The sequence below is a fragment of the Struthio camelus genome, chromosome 11 (assembly GCF_040807025.1).
Source record: "Struthio camelus isolate bStrCam1 chromosome 11, bStrCam1.hap1, whole genome shotgun sequence".
Classification (NCBI taxonomy): domain Eukaryota; kingdom Metazoa; phylum Chordata; class Aves; order Struthioniformes; family Struthionidae; genus Struthio; species Struthio camelus.
This window is the reverse complement of record NC_090952.1, coordinates 12879744-12898670: the sequence shown is the minus strand read 5'-3', so window position 1 is coordinate 12898670 and position 18927 is coordinate 12879744. Positions and strand designations below refer to the sequence as shown.

The 18927-nt window shown below is 41.7% G+C and overlaps 1 protein-coding gene across 3 annotated transcripts in view; it reads right to left on the bottom strand.

The window, feature by feature from the left end:
- NRK (Nik related kinase) overlaps positions 1-18927 on the bottom strand; it is a 109653-nt gene that overhangs the window by 16442 nt on the left and 74284 nt on the right. For all 3 annotated transcript variants that reach the window (XM_068956746.1, XM_068956745.1, XM_068956747.1), the window contains 10 exons: positions 16677-16765; positions 15268-15386; positions 12483-12576; positions 9525-9698; positions 8472-8601; positions 7908-8066; positions 6072-6215; positions 4691-4825; positions 2234-2334; positions 1528-1677 (listed from right to left, as the gene is read on the bottom strand). In XM_068956746.1, coding sequence (XP_068812847.1) covers positions 1528-1677; positions 2234-2334; positions 4691-4825; positions 6072-6215; positions 7908-8066; positions 8472-8601; positions 9525-9698; positions 12483-12576; positions 15268-15386; positions 16677-16765 — 1295 coding nt within the window. The remainder of the gene's footprint in view (positions 1-1527; positions 1678-2233; positions 2335-4690; positions 4826-6071; positions 6216-7907; positions 8067-8471; positions 8602-9524; positions 9699-12482; positions 12577-15267; positions 15387-16676; positions 16766-18927) is intronic.

The following is an 18927-nucleotide window of genomic DNA, read 5'->3' as shown; positions in this document are numbered from 1 at the left end:
GTTATTTTTTAATTAAAAGAAGTTTATGAGCTTAACCATCCTCAAACATTGTAGCTATTAGAAAGACGGTTTTGACAGCATTTGAAGGCGGTCACTTTTCAGGACAGCACGGGTGATCAAGTGGCTTGCTAAGGAGGCGTGGGTTTTCATTTGGTTGGAAAACACGGGACTGAGAGCAGATTACAAACAAAGAAATAAAAATGAGTGCCTCAAGGCACAGGCTGCAACGCGCCGATCCGGGATCAGATTTCTTCAGAATTCCCTTTGGGTCACGTTGCCTTGGGATCCGGTGAGGCAATGGCACCCAGATTAGCTAACCCCTCCGCCAGGACAGAGCGCTGCTGACTTCAGGGAGGTTTTCACGTGAGCACAGACGTCCCCCTGCAGGGAGCCTCCTGCCCGACTGGAGCAATGGGCACCCATCAGCGTTTTGAACCTAACTCCCCACATTTCTCTGGCTTTTAGAGCCCACAAATTTGAAAGGAACTATCTGCAGCTAAAAACCAACCAAACAAAAAGGTTAAAACCAGAGCACTAATTTCACCCGGGGCAGCCCCATGCCTGCTGTTCACATCTGCCGAGGAATTGCTTTGTTGTTAGCTGGGTTTAAAGAGGTTTACAGCGGTCACCGTCATTCCAGCAAACAGGTACACAGTGCAGTATGTACAAATCAACCCAAGATGAACATCATCATGCCAACTTCTGCTTGAAAATCTAATGAGAAAGTCCTAACAAAAGTATAAAAATTCTTTTGAATTTCAGGCCTGGTTTCGTGGGCAACTGAGCAATAAGAGCAGCAAATTTATTTAGTCTGGAAGTTGGGATTCTGTGAAGTCATGACTGAAAGGCAAATCACATGTTGCACGCTGAGCTTGGATCTCTAATCTTGTAAAACAAACGCAACTGTGCTCCAGGGTGAATAAACTGGGATTATTCAGGGGAGCACATGTATACACATGCCAATATATAAGACTGTGATGCAAATATTTTGATGGAACATTATTTATATTCGAGCTCAGCTTACACCTGGCTTCTCTAGCTACAGGTACTCATTAGGGCAAAGGTAACATTTCTGTAGTATATCAAAACTTTAAAATATTGCAAAAGTCTTTGTAACCTGGGCCAAGTTTCAGCTCAGTTCAGTGATATCTTAATCAGCTTGTTACATTCAAAAGCACACTGGTAGATTGTAGAAGTCACCTAAATTCATGCAGATATTATTGCGACTTTTAACACTTTAAATTCATCCTAAATTTCCAGGATAAATCAATTAAAAATAGTATTGTCCATACAACAGGCTTTCTGACAAATTACAAAATTGATATTCTGAACATGAGAAAAGAAAGATTTTTAACAGAGTTCATTGTTATAAAAATATGTGAAAAGTAGTTTTCTACTAGCTGTCATAAAAAAAAAATTATTCTCCTACCCTGTGTTTTGAAATATAACACAGCACTTTATCCAAACGTCATCGACATACAGCCCAACAAACAGATACGTTTACTTATTTTTTTTGGAATATCTTACGTGTGTTGGAAGGTACAGGTCATACACCGATCCAGAATCCACATCAATAGCATGAAAGCCTACTAGTGAGCCATAGATCACTTTTAGTCTTTGCCCATTTTCAACTGTCAGGTCAACTGACAGTGGTTTGTGATGAAGTGACGTAAAGGACTGGAAAAAGAAAAATCAGACACTGTGTAACACAATAAAGCTGTTGGTTTCCAGATCAACATATATGATCTTTCTCAAGAATTTTCAGCTCTCAAAAGCTGGGCAGCTATTTTTGTTACAGTAGTATGTTACATTAAAGGAGCAAGCAAGTATCCATCATCCCTTGAGCTTCAAAGACAGCTGGATAATTCACTTGTGTTTTGAAAAAAAATCCAGATTCTAGAAATGGACGAGGCAAAAACTAAGCTAAGTGCCATTCATGTTAAATTACTCCCTTTTTTGAGGGAAACCAGCATCAACTTTGCGAATTCAAACATACATTTTGGCACTGCGCTGAAACAAGTTGTTCACATCTAACAGAAACATGAGTGTGACAGTTTTATGCCTGTTATCTCCAATGCACGTCAAATGAGCTACGTTCTCTTTTAAAGAGTATTCATTTTATCTTTAACTAGAAATAAATGTTATGCAAAGCAACAAAAAGCAAAAGCAAAGAGTAGATGATAAAATAGCGAGGGACAGCAGTACATCTGAATGAAAATGAAGTTTCACTTACCTTAAAAGCCATGAATTTGTGATAAGGCTTTGGAGCCCAAGCATAAACCTCCACTGAGTTTTTCAAAGCAATTACAAGGAATTTAATTCGCTCATATTTTACTGTAATACAAGAACAACAATTTCTTAGGTATCAGATGAAAACTTAAATCAAAATCACTTGGAATAACTTTACAGGACTGTTTGTAGAGGAAGAAACTATCCAGCAAGGGAGACTACTGGATTCTGGATGTCAATGTTTAATATCACCAGTGAAATTACCTTGAGTGCAAACCTGTAGTTCAATTGCTGTCAGTAAACCCAGACAACGGTTAGCAAAATTTATATATCACTTTTATATATTTGTGTGTGCAGCATGTGTATGTATTTTTCTTGTAACAAAGCCTTGCCAGGAAAAAAAGCTTGAGCCCTGCAGGAAGGCCAAGCTACTTCAATTTAAATGTGAACCCACACCAACGTTGCTCATTGTGCATATACTACAGTATCTTCTAAGCTACTCTTGGAGGAATAGTGGTTTGCTGAACGACTCTGTTATACTCTGCAGGCTGAATTTTCATTTTACTGCTCTTGTGTGGGGTTAAATCTCCATGTGCTAGTGTGGGCAAAGCACTCTCATGTTTTTGAGATGGGTAAGCATTTAAGAGATGAGCAGTTTCTCCAAGTTGATTAGGCTCATGCTGGGCATCGAGAACAAACGCAAAATTTTGTATTGAAAATTAAGGCTTCTTTGTACATTTTGTTTTAATTCTGCCAGAGGCAAGCATTTGCTTTGGAAACAGAATGCTAAGGCACTGCATCCTGATGCAGTCTCCCCTCATTTTACATCCAGTATCTGCTTGGTAGGGAGTTTGAAAAGATGCAGGTGTTATACAACTGAGTTAAGGTATGTTTTCTGTGGGAGGCGGGCTAGGTCAGCCCTTGCCACTTACAACAGGAGCGTTTCTTTCTTCCCAGACATATAGCAGAGGCCCATAAAGAGTGGATAAGGATGGACATTGATCAGAAAAATTTAACATAGGCTGAGAAAGGGGAGAGGAAAAAACCAAAAACACACACAAAACAATACATTCTTTTCTTCTTCTACCTGGAAAAAGGGCTGTAAAAACAAAGGGCAAGATATGAGAAGATGCACCATCAAGAAAATAATAGCTGCTGTTTTGTCAAAGCAATAAGATGGACTTGCAGGCCATTTTTTTCCATGGAAGCCTTATTTGCATTAAAAAAAAAAAAAAAAAGAGTAACCAAACTGTCAATTTTATAGGGAAAGTCCTTTGCAAAGCTAAAGAGCTTCTCTGCAAGCTCAGCAAATGCAATCACATTTTGATCACAACAGGAGATTGCTATTCCAACAGAACGTGTGAAAGGGTTGCTTGGTAAGGGTATGCCTGCCTCAAAGAGCGTCGACAAAACCTTTATTCAAATCAGTTAATGGATTCACAACTCTCACATGTACACACAAAAGCTCCTAGTAAACGTCTGCCTAATTTTAGGATTTTTTTTTAAACACACCAAACCCAACAATAAGCAAGGGAAGTGGAATACATGGTGCTTAGCCATAATTACGAAGAAAGTTACAATACATCTGTTTCACTCTCTTGGATTTAACCTGTGCTACTTTCAAAGCCATGAGATCTAAAAGCAAAGAAAGGTCAAGCAAAGCATTTAGGAGAGCTCACCCCCTCTTCCCATCTCCTGCACTCCCCTATCTCTTTTCTCTATTTGGCTTTGAAAAATGCCACTTTTGTATACTGTCTTTTAATAAAGTGAAACTTGAGCTATACATCACACCCCCTCAACACAGGTAAATGATAGAAACTATCACAATACTGCTGTTCATCTGCAAGAATGGACTGCCTGAAAGTCAAACAAAATCCAGATGGTACTTCAACTACTACGGTACCAATTGCAGTGTATGAGTTTTAAAAAAAAAAAAAAAAAAAAAAAAAAAAAGAGGTATACTCAGCTGTTTTATAATACAGATACAGGGATAAGCAGTAGAACATCCAATCTGACCTACCTATGGACATCCTACAGATAAGATTTACTAGCACTTTACTAGTCCAATTTTACTAGTCTAACTAGCAGTTACTCAGGGTCAGGAGAGAAGCTGAATACCATGCACGTGGAGAACCTCAGTCTAATGGAGGCCTTAAGTAACTACAGAACTTCTAAACCACTGACTGCGCAACAGACCACGGCCGTCACTCCCTTCTCCAGCCTGCGCAGGAAATAGCTGTAACGCCATTTGGTAACGGCTGCAAGGAGAGAGGCTATCTAGAATTAGAGGGAGAAAAGCATCTGCCATGTAAAACAAGGCGATTGGGCAACAGTCAGAGACATTATGCCCAGTGCAATTCTGAAATAAAGCTCAAAGAAAAAATGCTCGTGTTGTGAGATGAGGGTGCTTAATCAAAGGATGATTATGCAGAACTCTAAGGACAAACCAAAAAGACCTTACCAACTTTGTAGTGTACGCAGCCTTCTAGGTCGCCCACAGACACCCAGCCTTGCCGCTTCTCCACCTCCGGATCATTGCGCAAAATTTTGTTTCTCAGCCATGATAAGTAATACACTCTTAACTTATTCTTCTTCCCTGGGATTTGCAGGAAAAGACAGATGTCATGATCTAGCTCACTGAAGCACAAACTCTCCCGCGCTCACAAAAGCCTGAGATTTGTGACCTTGAATACAGAGGGCCTTTGTGCCTCATTAAGGTGAGAAAAGAGACCAGCAGCACAAAAGAAAGCAGCCTTGTGTGATGATGGCACTCAAGTGGGAATTGGAATATGAACAATCCTATGGCATTTGGCATACGCGACTGAAGCGTCAATGCAAGAGTTTCATACCCGATTAAAATTCTTTCCTCAGGCTAAAGAATAGGTCTCTATAGATGCATGTATTATCAGAGATAATCAGATTATCTGGCATTTGCTCTCTGATGGGGAGGTAGGAATATAGATATTGCCTACAATGGCCATTCTGAATAAGTGATTCTTCTGATTCTAATTAACTGACAACCTTCATTACAGGTAGCTATTTTCTTCTGGACGCCTTGCAGGGTGAGAATTACTTTGTCATCTTTTATCTCAGTCAGCCTTTCTATTGCTTTAGTTCATAAAGATGTAGAGTCAACAGCAGTCTAGGATCACTAGGTAGTCTAAAGAGAAGGACCATGTCACACGAACAACTGAAACCAGCAGTAAGGGACAAACAGCTCTCACCAACATCTTCCACAGTGAGTCTGGACTGTAGGCAAGTAGCAGCAACGCACTGCTGGATCGACATCTCTGACCTTGTTATGTACTAAGTATCCTTAGAGGCCACCCTCATCCATGGGCAAATAAGGGCCTCAGTGCCTTAGCAAGGTAGAGTCCAAGCTCTTTGTCAGTAGAGGTTGAAGACGCTACTCCATTTGATGCTATTCACAGCACAAATTACCCTCGTATTATTGTTTATGCATCTTGTTGACCACAGAATGAGGTTATTTAATGATATTTTAATGGAATTGCATCTAAATCGATGCTCACCCATCACAGGAACAAGTAAACAAACACAAACTGACAAACTATTACTTGCTAGGAACCAGTTCATTTTAAGGATATGACACATATTATACCTCCCACAAACTATTTTACACATTAACCAGGTAATGAAATATCCCAAAGCTCATCTGAATCTGTAATGAGAATGTAAATGTTGAAAATTCAAGATTGTTTTCCTATTAACAGGAATAACTGTCCTGTTAGAGCAAATTCCTCAACCTAGTTTATAACCTAATTCTTCTTTTTAATTGCTTCCAACCCCATGCAGGTCAGATACTTTTTACACACTGAACTAACCTGATATAGTAATTAGCACATTGAGTCCTTCCAGAACATCCATTTGCTGGAATCGTCTCCTTGTAATTAGAGAATAAACTCTTCCTTGCCCACTTCTGTCCAGCAGCCACAACCCATTCTCTGTTCCAACCAGTAAATTTACTCCTGTCAATACACGGTTAAAAAAAATACAACATAAATCACCTAATGATTTCGAGCTTACCCAGTGTTAATTATTTTTAGAATTGATTCTTATTTGATCTTTCTTCATGGTACCTGGCAATTTTTCTGTTGTTCGGTGAATGACCTCCCAGAAAAATGAAAGAAATAAGAATCGCACCATTAAAGCTTTTACCCAGCAGAACACTTACATGCTTATATAACTTGAAGCATGAGTAGTTCCACTAAAGTCAATGTGTATTTAAACAACAAGAAAATGCCTTGTGAACTTGAACTTTTCTGCTGACCTTGGCAAGTGCTTGCAAGCACTGCAAAAACCTCAGAGTTCAGCACCATTCTGTTGTCACACAGGAGACCCAAATAAACGATCCAAGAGTCTCTTCCAGTTTTAAAAACTATGATCCTCCTTTCCCCCAAAGACAAGATTCAAAGTGCAGGAGAAGGACTAAACTTGTTGGAAGAGGGGCTGCTGATACTAGGAAGTGGAGTGTTTGTTTGGAAAACAGTCTATGTTTTGCAAAAATGCTCTTAAGCACCAAATTAAAGGAGTGAATCTGTCTGAAATCCAATTGCTCCCAAGGAAGTGAAGGCTCCAGTGGGCTGTCGACACCAGAGGATGCACCCTGTATAAAAACGTTTGGCTGGCATGACAGCTACATTTCCCAGTCAGCAGGTTCTAAAAAAACGACATAAGGTATCCTGCTGTAACAAGCAAAGTTTTACTGGCAATGCTCTGCTGAGTACCTGGTGCTCTTCAACCTTGGCGCACGTTTAATTACAGACCTTGCTACACAGCTCTGTTCTTAATTTAAAATCGTGAGCTTCTTCCAACATACATTACACAAAACCTGTGAAGCTGCAGACTGGAAATCTACATTTCCTTTGGATAATGTTTCACCTACTTCATGCATTTTTCATTCCAGACTCAAAAAACAACCAGAAATAAAAGGCTAAGTGAGTCCCATAGAATACATCCTTTTCTTTACAAGTAGACAGATGGTTAGAACAACTCAAGAACTTAGCTACTGTAAGACTGGGACAAAGTCTTTAGTTGTTGAAAATTGGTCTGACTACACCAATTTTAGTTTCATGCCATTTAAAGATGACCCTGTAAAAAAGGTGATCCAGCAAGGTGGAAACTAAGGCAGGCAAGTATTTGGAGAGATTGATGCCTAACTTGCTTCAGTCTCTGATTGCTCAAATTCTCACAGAAAGATTCTTGGAACAACTAACAAACACAATGGCAAAAGCCTTCAGGTTTGGATTATTTCCACTCTTCAGAACTTGATGGATACCGGGGCAGAGCTTAACATGATCATCTGAAAACTTATTCTGCTACGAAAGACAGAGCATCACGAACCTTCTTCGTTTCACATTACTAAAACGTTTGCATCTTTCGGCTCTTTCAGCAAGCACAGTTTTAATATGGTGCCTGTTCAAAACGTTTTCTCATTCTGATGTACAAAATCCTTTGCAACTGTACCACATCTGTTTGCCACCTTTTATGAGGAAGGCAGTATCATGCGAGTGGTGTGTAGATATGTACTTAGTGAACTACTCCAGGATTTTCTGACAGGAGAGGTGCAATACAACTGTGAAACCTGCCTGGCATATGCTGACAACTTCTCCTGCTGCTGCCTTCCCTCCATACATAAGCCCATGTGCTTCTCAGCTTACCCCACAAAGCAGCACAAAGGATCTCCGAGTTGAATTTCTTCTTGTATTTACGAATTTCTGGACTGTCACTCTGTGGGCGAATATTTGTTGGGTTAACATTGACAACGGAGCCCTTCCTCACATTCTCTCTCCTGATAGGCTCAGGTTTTACACTAGATGCTAGAAGAAAAGACACATGGAATCAGGAAAAATGTAAATGTTTGGCTATGTCTCACATTTAGCCTGTTTATGGCAGAACGAAAGAAACTCCAAAGAGGTCAGAAAACATCTTGGGAGCATAATATAGCAAGAGAAAGAACCACGTGTACAGAAAATTTCTCACGTATTCCTGAGTATGCGCTGTGACAACACAGCAGTAGAGCAGAGCAAGCTGCATTCAGAAGAAGGATCAGAAGCGGTACAACGAAGCTCACAGCAACACAGCATTTCAGTTTCTGGAGATGTTACTGATAGTTGCAATTTTTCAAGCAATAAACCCTCCTCTCCCCGAAAGAGGGAAAGAAAAAAAGAAACAAGAGCGAGCCCCAGGAATGACATTATATGAGAAGGGTAAAGCATACTCACGAGAACTACAGGGAGGTCCTACCGGACTGGTGGGAGGGGTGATTGGCAGAAGTCTAGGATCTATGAATGAAGTAAACGATGTTGTAGATGATGTACTGCTTTTTGAAGGTGTACTTTCAGTGCACGGCGTCTACAATGAAAAACAAGGTCTGTTCAAGAAGACAACACTAGGGGAGCAGATAGCACATAGCAACATCATGAGTGCCTCTGAGGTTTAGAGGAAATGGCATGTGGCATAAATAGATGTGACAAACATCTTACAGCAGTAGGTACCAGTACAAATTCAATGAGAAAAACAGGAAGCCTGAGCAGGGAGTTGTGTCAGGATTCTTAACTAGATACTGCACTGCAATGAAATAATTGGTCCCTAGAAGAGGAGAATGAATAAGGGTCTCCTTACAGAAGGGTCTCCTTCGATCACTCCTTCCTGTTTCATCATCAGCAAAGATATTTGAGTAATGTCCTGCTGTAAGGAGGAAGCTGTTGTCTGAAGTAAGGCTGGTTTTTAGGACCTGTCTTACGACAGAGCTATTATCTGCTCCCAGTAACACACTTCTCCCCAACAGAGAGACACAGCACCTCCTGTGCTGTTAGCACGACTGAAGTTCCTTGAGGCTGCCAAGACGTGTTTCTCTGGTCCACGCCCCTGTGTACTGTCAACTGACATTTGTGCTGAAGGCAACTCGGCAACAGTGAAGAGAGCAGACCAGAGTGCTGTGCTGATGACGTTACAGGTAAAGGAGCAGAGGGCAAAAGCCCTTGAGCTTTCAAGTTTGTATGGGGTAAGGTGGGGGGAAGGAAGTATGGAGAGAAAGGGAAGGAGAGAGACAGACGGGTGGAGGAGAAACACCTGGAAAAACAGAACAGGTAGGGAGCCCAAGATTTCTTAGCCCCTAGAAAAAAGCTTTAAAAGAAAAGAAGGAACGTGGTCAAACATCTCATCATAAAAGAGACAGGACAGATGGAGTTGAAAGACTCTCAGACTAAGGCTACTAACAGCTGCAGGGAAACGATGGTTCAATTCAGTCTAATAAACCTAATTTTATTGTGTACCTTATTCACAGATTTGCTCTGAGGTTCCTGGCTGGTCAGTGGCACTTTCGGCTGGTTCAGAGAGGAGTCTGAAACTTGGCTTTGCTGGAGCAGATCTGGCAGGAGATAGTTCTGGTTGTTTACACTCCAGAGGCTTTCTTGGGTGCTAGAAATTTGTTTCCCTAAAATCTGATCCTGCAGAGGAGAACACATGGTTAAAGTCCACATCCGGCGTACTTCCAATGCACTATGCAACTCCAGTTGATTAGGACAATAACTAATGAGGACAGAGGGGAGGGTGCTATTATACTCCGCATGGTGTATCAGGTAAAGATGAGCCCTACAGAATGATTAAAATAAAAGGAAAATACAAAAGCATGTGGCAAACCCCTGAGACATCAACACAGGATTCCACCTCTGAAGTGCTCCACAAATGCTATCTACCACACCCCAAGGTAACCTGTTGGTTAAAGAAGTAGCTCCATCCTCAGAGACACTTGAGAGAGAGAATCAGATAACTTGTCCTAACACTACAGATCTGACCTCTGCCAAGGTCAGAAGTAGGTACTTCTTGATTCAGGACCTGCATTTAGTTCAAAGCTCCCTATTACTTTCATTGCTATTTTACATCTACTGAGTTAGGAAACCTTCTTTTAGAACATTTCCTACATTCAGTAGGATCCAGTAGCAGCCTTGCCATGACAATCAGATTTGATTCTGCAGCCCTCCTTGTAGGACCCCACCAGCTTTGAAGAAATGCTTGTAAACTAGGTAAGTTATGAAGCATCATACAAGCTCTCTTCACTGACAGTGTGAAGTACCGAGTCACTGGACCACGTGGGTAAGCTCCTAGGAAAGCAGTGCTAGGAGCTTTGAGAGGAAGAACGATGGGATTTGTAAAGTGAGCTTGCCCCAGATGGAGAGGGCAATGCAGAAGACACTCTCCCCCTTAGTGCCACAGGGTACTGGACTGTGCCATAGGCAGTGAAGTGTAAAATGGGATGGGAGCCAAGTACTACACTAGAAAATTCGTCCTGAATTATACCAAAGCAAAACGTACCGCCACACTCAAACAATTTTTGACTGGTTGAATTCAAGGCAAGTCTGTACATCGTACTGACTTTGATAAACCACCTACTGAAACCAGCTAAGCTTTTTCTGAATGCTGGCCAATATATCCCCCAAAAGGTAGATAATTCTAAAATAAAAGCTGTTTGCTTTTTGAAAACCAAGTAATTATCTAGAAATCAAATTGATGCTCTAAGCAACTCACTTTTCACTTTGGCTATTTAAAAAAAATAACACATATGTTAGTATTTTGAGATCAGGGAATCAAATCCCTATGGGGCTTTTTTGTTCAGCTTTGGGTCAGGTTCAGCTGTGTTTGGTTCAGTGTTGAACCAAAGCCCTCTTTGAATTTTTTGGGCAGTTTAGTACACCCTAACCACTCCTAATCAGTTCATGCTGAAGGGCCTGGGAAAGGGATGTTGGAAGAGGTTAGGGAGACTCACGGTGGCTGTGGTTGGTGAAATGGAGGTGGGAGGAATGGACAGGATTCTCCACGAGAAGAAGGGAAGAGACTGGAAGGGGTCAGAGATGTTTGTGAGGAGAGGTGGGAGTCATTCATCTGTTCTCTCTCCTGAGACCCCCTCACCAAGCTCACCAGAAAACAGGACCTCCATCCTTGTCCATCCTCCGCCATCCCCAATATGGGACTCAAAGACCCCAGTCCTTCTCCTTTCCCTTGACCAGTCAATACCCAGATTATCAGGGAAAGGGGAAAGCATTGAGTCGTTCTTACCACAGGGGAAAAACGGGCAGGCTCAAGTTGGAGAGCCAGGAAAGAGCTCTGAAGCTGGGAAAGGGGGGTTGGAGAAGGGCTGGAGTTAGTATTGTTTATTCCTTCGCAACCATGTGGGTAGAGATGGAGGGACCGTGAAGGTGAAATTGTTTAATAAAGCACAATCATTTCTGTCATGCTGCTGTTCTGAATTGGTGGAAATGAAATTCTTTCATTTCTGGTATGGATCGATAAACTTTAAAATAATGGCTCAGGTTCAGTTTAGATTTGAAGATGATGAACGGTCTGAGCTGTTGAGATTACGGCTCGGTCTGATTCCTTGTTTACAATTCCTTCTCCAAAGCAGGGCCAGAAGCTTAGAAATCACACTTGAGGTAAAAGAAATTTTTTTTTCCTCCTAGCTCTTTCCCCCTAGTTCCTTCACAGCTCACATTAGCAGCAGTGGGGAAAACATCAGTTTCACAGTAATTTATTTTCCCTATCTGCAAAACGAGAATACATTCAGTAATATGCAAGAAGTGCTCTGACATTGTGTCCAAGCCTTATTACTGCATTTTTTTTTGTTTTTGACCACAAGGAACATTGCTCTCCTTTGTCTGTCCTCATCTTTTCTGCACTAATATTTATCACTGAGGAAAATCCGCAGGACTCATGAAGTCTTTGCTAGATGCTACAGCTGGGAAGGAACCAGAGCACGGCATATGAGAAGAAACATATTTTTGCTGAGTCTGTAGGGATGAAGTGTTTTTTCTCCCTTTGGGTAATATTTTAAAAAGTAAGGGATACTTCTCTTTAAATTGGAATAAAAAAGGTCAAATTTTTAAGAATACCAACAATACACATTGACTATGTATGATCAACAGTATTGCTTTTTTTCAACTCCTCCAGCGCATTCAGGAAACACATTCTGCTGATATCAGAAACTACTGCCAGCTCAATAACAAAGACAAATAAAGAGGCACGATTTTGTACCTAAATGTAAGCGTATTTATAGGAAGCACAAAACTTGAAACAGTTCATGTTTTTTTCAAGGCTTATAGCTATAATTTGAAATGACTGCACAGGACTTCACGGTGAAAAGGCTGCCCAGAAGAAATGGATGTAGTGTTTATCACGTACATTAATGGTCTGACTCCCCACGCCAGCGTACCCACCCCCCTTACAAAAGGCCAAATTACCTTCTGTTCTGCGACGGTGCTTTGGGGTTTCAGTTCAATTCCATCTGGTACCCTCGTCCTTGAGAAATCTGCCACGCGGTTACTTAGCGGTTGCCTGGTAACAAACTCCAGTTAATGAAGAGAACTACTTCAGGGGAGAAAAAACAAAACAAAACAAAAAGAAACCAAAACCCACAAACACATGTTCAAAACTGAGCATAATTAACGTTCCCCAGTTATATGTTAAGGTTCTTGCACAAAAGCAAGTTGATTAGTCTGTGGACATGCCCGAGCGGCCGCGAGTCCGAGGACTCCGTTTATCCCAGTATCCTGTCTTCAACAGTAACCAAAAACAGACACCTAAGGAAAGAGTAAGAATAGAGCAAGCACATATTGTGATAGATCCCTCCTTTTCCAGTTAGCTGCAGTTAAGGGAGTTCCTACACAAGCAGGGATACCTTTGTGTTTTAAACTGCTGCTTTTATACACTAGCGCAACTGCCTCAAACTTCTGCCAATGAAGCCCTGACCCCATTTCCGTGTACTTTCATTCCATGTTTACCTACTCCAGAGCGCTCTCATTACCGCAATCCATTTAAGTGTATTTCGTTTCTGCTTCTTTCCCAATAATTAGCAAACTGATTGGATTCAGGATCCTGGCGTGAAGGGCTCTACAGTACTACTAGTGCTGAACTGCAACCGGTAGGAGAGTTTTGGAGTTTTTTTTAACATTGTCAAGGCAGTAACAAAGAATATGGTTTGGTGCAGAAGTCTACTGTCTTAATAAGAGCATAAAGACTTTTCTCGTTTGTTTGTTTTTCTCTCCTGCAGGAGGGGTAAACATTGCACCCATACTAAATTTTCAAATGGCATAAAGTAGGATCAGTGATGAGGTGCAAGAACATGCTCTTATCAGGAAAGCAAGCAGCAGGTGATCTTAACACATGTAAGCATTCCACTTTCTGGTGGTGGCAAAGCACATGTGCACCCATCTGGTTTAAATTTTGCTAGTGAATAGCTTACAAAGAGCAGAGAGAGATAACTGAGCTATAAAAAAAAAAAAAAGAGCTACAGGAAATCTGGTGTTTAAAGGGCTTTGCAAATGCTGCATGCATCAAAAAAGGAAGAGTGGGAGAAATGAACATGGAATATATACATATTATACAAGCAGGCATGGTGCTGGATCACATATAACGACATCCTTTCCCTAAAACAGAAAAGGATGCGTTCAAAGAGGAATTCTGATTCATCTCATTGAAAAGAACACCACCACCAAAAGTTGTTCTTCTTTCAGTGAAAGACAGCTGCCCTTGGTCCTGGCTTCCTTGGAAACAAACTTTCTCAGTGTAGCCAGCAGGATTCAACCAAGAGGATATAAAGCTCTTTTCCTGAATATGCTTATGTCCCAAGCCTAGTCCTCCTAAGCATCTTGATGGAAGGTGGAGCATAAATATCAAAAGCTGCTCCGTAGGCCAGTTAAGAACAAGTAAAGAGGATCATTTTCAATAGCCAACTCAAGTCTGGCCCAAGGTGTCTCAGCCAAAGCCCACACAGAAACACTACCACAGAAGGAGCCTCAGACCTGGCATTCACATGCATTAGGTAACAGGGACAAGAGAAAGGTTTTGAACAGAACCGTGCACTCTTTCAGGTGCACTGAATAAGCTCCAAGATTTTCAGCACTCTCCTTCCTTACCCCTCAGCTTTGAAAATGAACTCAAAAAACGCAAATCAGAAGCATATGCAAGCACAAAAACTCTGCTTTCAGAGCAGCGCACTGGAAAGGACTGGTACCAGGCCAATGCAAGAGCCTGCCAACAGCGTTATAAATCCGTGTCTCTTCCTGAAGCCTGACAAAACAGCATGCGCAATTACATCAGAAGAGCAACAGTCCCATCCCAGAGAGCTCTGTGGTACTGTGATGCACTTCAGAGTAAACCCGAAAACTTGAGTTAAATTGGGAGTCTCTTTGCAAGAAAATTAGAATTTTTGTTCATCAATATTAAAAAATAACTTTGTTTGCACTTCCAAATAGCACAGTTGACTGACTGATCTCCTTACTCTCTTTCATTTGGAATAGTAAGTTATTCACACTCCATTATTTCTCAGCAGAATACACATTTTGTATGACAGGTAAAACACCACAAGATATCAGTCACAAAATCAGCAAGAGAAACAGGAAAGCTAAAGAAAAACAGTTATTGTGAGAGCAGCTTGGTAAAAGCTGCAAAGTATCAGCTGGTAACTGCAGCAATTTGCAAAATAACAATACTAAAACCACAGCAAAATTTTACTAAGTCAGATCCTGCTTGCACCATCCCTATTTATAAATAGCCCAGGTGCAAGAATCAGCTTTTCAGTGGTAATTATTTCTACTAGAGTGAACAGACTGATTGAATATAATGGTCATGTTTAACCTGTTTTTCACACTGCATTCTATATTTAGCATAAAAGTATAGATTTCCTTTTTTTCCCCCCCAAAATTCTATTTAAATGTTGATCAATGTGAAATAATCTCTATAAAAACACTACCTATTAATATTCATTAATATTAAAAGTTAAAAAAAGACATTTCCTCGTTGTCCCAAGGCAGCAAGTCATCAAAGCTTATTACACTGCATACTTCTGATGGAGCAAACATTTACCCCCAGGAGTTCATTACAGTGAGATTAAACTGTGTAATTACAGCTGACATAAATGACTGATAGTAGCTTCAGAGGAGAAGTATCTACATATGCCAACTTTTCCCAGATATTTAGAAGCGTGTAATAAGAAGGAAAAAAAAAAAAAACAAAAAACAAGCCAACCTTGTGTGGTTCATGTCATCTTCATCACTGCTGCCGACTTCATCACTAGACGAGGAATAGTCTGCTGCTTTTAAGAATGAATTGGCACTGTCCTTCCCCTTGGCAAAGGAGCCTGGACTCTGAATAAAGAAAACTCAGTTGATTTTTTTTCTCATGAAAGAGCCCATCGCTAAACAGCATGTGCAGTATTTTACTGTCCCTGTAAATGCAGTTACTGTCACTTCCATACTGAAAACTTTATTAGGAAGCTGATGCTTCTGGTGGTCCATCACAAGTACATATTTCACATACGCCGATGACCTAAGCCAAAACTTCTGATTTTCTTAAAGCTGAAATGCGACTAACTTTAATTAGCATGTTATTTTGAATCTCAAACATTTATGATCCAATCTTCACATTTTGCAAAAGTACTGAAGTACTTCTTTTTCAGTACTTGAAAAAAGGAGTGTTTTGCATCAGTACTAGCAGATCATACCAGCCTGAGTTCTGTTCTCCATCCCAGACTAGCCTGAGGCCTGCAAGGAGCCAGGTCTGAGCACAGGCTTGCATCCAAGCAGGCTGGGTATGAAGCACCTCTGGGCTAGGAAGGCAATATTAACAGAGCCATAGCTCACATTCACAGAGATATTTGCACCCCAGTCCTACACAAACTCATATATAGGCCTCCCACATTATTAGCAACGGCCTAAACATAAGGTCTTCTTCAAACTTCCAGTTGCTGACAAGCCAGCAGAGGTTGAGGCCACTAGGATGCTACCGCCTCGCGCTGCACGTGACCTGCTGCCCAGCTCTGCGTTCCTTGGGGCCACCCAGGCTCCCTGCAAGCTTTTAAAATACCACCCATTCCATATACACGAGCTCTTGCACAAGGCCTCGTGAGCTCCAGCTATCTGACAGGCAACCCCTGCCTCCACAAACAACACAAAAAAAAAAGGCTCAGTAAATAAGATATAGAAGCAGTAACCATCCTTTCCATCAGCTGCATGTCAGTGAGTGGCGAGCGAATACATTCCTAAGTGTTTTACAGCCCTGAGTAGTGCGTACCCTAGACAGTTATAAGCTGGATATAAGCACAGGCTACCAGCCTAGTCTTGACTCCTGGACTCCAGGCCAACTGATTAACCACTTGCCAAAACATTAAAGACAGCCTTCCTTTCTAAACATTTACCCAAGACACATTCCCAGAGCGGGTGCAGGAAACCTGAGTCTCTGCCCGTGATCCGCGCTGGACACAAGTCAGACCTGGTCTGCAGGTTGATGAGACATGTCAGGACAGCAGGACGCGTGGCCACATTCAGCCTCTCAGACGGACTTAATTGCTAGCAACTTTAAGTCCCACCAAAGGAGCTGACTACCCTTAATGTAAACTATGAATAAAACAGAAATAGCTGTAGATATGAAAGACCTACTGCAATCAGGCCAGGATGAGAAGCTTTTTCAGACTTCTTACGCTGCTGCAAGTGGTTCTGGGACAATGCGCTCTCTCCCTTGGCTGATCCTGGATTCCCAGAAAAAAAAAAAAAACAACGTTTTCTTTTTAAATGCTTGTGTGAGAGAGGGAGAAAGAGAGAGAGGGAGAGAAAGGGGCGGGGGGCAATAAGACATGCACATATCGTTACCACTCAAAGCAGGCACCAATCCCTGCCAACAAATTTGGAGTTTTTTTCTTCTTTGCAAAGAGAAACCTTTTCGCTTGTTTCCCAGCACTTCTGGATGCCACTATATTTTATATAAAAGTTCATACCAGCGCAGTTTAATGCTGCAAGGTTAAGAAAAGCAGACCAAAACCACAGCAGCATTCTCCACTGTGCACCAGAAGCAGCTCAGTGGACAAGAGCAAGGCCTACAGTGCAAGAGGGTGAGGACAGGCTAATCCCTTCCTCTGACCCCCCCTATTTGAAGGGGGACAGTTGATAACAGCAGCAACTGCTGGGCACATTCCAGCATTAAGGGTTACATTCCCATACGACTACAGACAGGGTGATGGAGTCGGGGCAGAGGCCCTAGCCCTGTGGTGCAATGTTTCATGAGCATACAGAGATATGGTGCCAAGATTTGGCCTTTAGATAACTGCAAAGCAAAAGCAGTCTAAAGTATAAATTCTCTAAACCCAGCTGGGCTTAGTGCAAACAGCTTCACTAAACTCCACTCCCTGTGCATGGGGTCAAGCTAAAAGCAGAAGAGGATTTACCACTTCCCACAGTAAAACAGGGAAGAGTCATTTTTCAGTCCCAACTTCCCCTCTGCACCTTGGGGGCACATGAAGCATCACTTTTCAGCTCCTGCTTCCCCTTTGCACCGTGGGGAAGTAAGTAAAAAGAGCCCGCATGGTTGCCAGCATGCCCATCAACGCCACGAGACAGCTCACAATACTCTGGAGCTAGGGCAGGTACAAGGAAGCTGCAGCACTATGTTCCTTCCTAGATGCACTTCCTATTTAGCAGTTTGGGTGCTTCCCTTGCCAACATGCTATTGAATGCCCAAACTAGACTAGATGAGCTTGAATCCATCTGCACGTGCTGATGCCACATCAGGAGGGGTGCTTGCATGTAATCACGTGAATATGCCTTCTCAATATCCCTTCTGCCTACAAAGCTACCCAGGGAAAGCAAAAGCAGCCCTGGTGACATGCTGTCTTCTGCACACAATTTCTGATACAAGTGGCTCATGAGGAGAGGGCAAGCAGACGTGCCCTCACCCTGCTACCCGGACACAGCAAGCAGCTCAACACCCATCTCGTTCAACAGTTTCCTCCGTGACTATCCCATTGCCACCGTCAGGACTCCTTGCAAGATAAGGGGGGAGAATTCAAGCCCATAAAAATTAGCAGATATGTTTGTTCATCTAGATACTTCTTTCACAATGGTTATATGCAGGCAAGCATTTTGCAAAGAGCTTAACATTCAGAATTTCTTATTGGTCAATGAGTACCTAAGCAACTCAGCAGCAGTATTAGTTGTAATGTATTTATAGCCCTTTCTTGTCCAATTCATTATCCCTGTGGGTTTGGGAAAGCAACAAACTCTTTCTGGAACACCGTATGCCAGAACTAGCTGTAATTTAATGACACTTAAGAACTCAAGGAGACAGTTTAAACCACAAGGGAGGTTTTCTATTCTTTCCATGGCTGGTGAGGTTTTCATATCCCCATGCCAAAATAGCACAGGAGTTACACATCATGCAGACACTGCAAAGTTGAGCTGGGCTGTTGCATGTTGCTCACCACTATGCTATTATTCAAATATAAAATGACATAAGAGCAAAAGAAACAAAATCCAAGCAGTTTATAGTGTGCTTTGGATTCTTCTTGAAGCAAAGCTTCATATTCTGTACGGTTAGTGAAAGCAACATTGGCTTGCTTGTGTAAGCATAATAAATAAGCAATTTGTTCTTCATTTGTCAAGGGTTCGTAAGCTAACAATGTGAACTTCAGTTTAAAAATAAATGATCTCATTAGCTTACTACTGTGGTTTCAGAACACTTTTAGTGTCCACCCTGCCTTTAACTGGGCATGACTTCCCATGTCTTTAGTTGCCACCCTGGATGCAAAGTGGTATAGAACATCAGCACTTCACCAAGAGCTGCACAAGAAATTGCCCTGGAGATGACCTATAGAAAACGCCCTAAGGAGTAACCATAGAGGAACAAGGCTGTCCACTT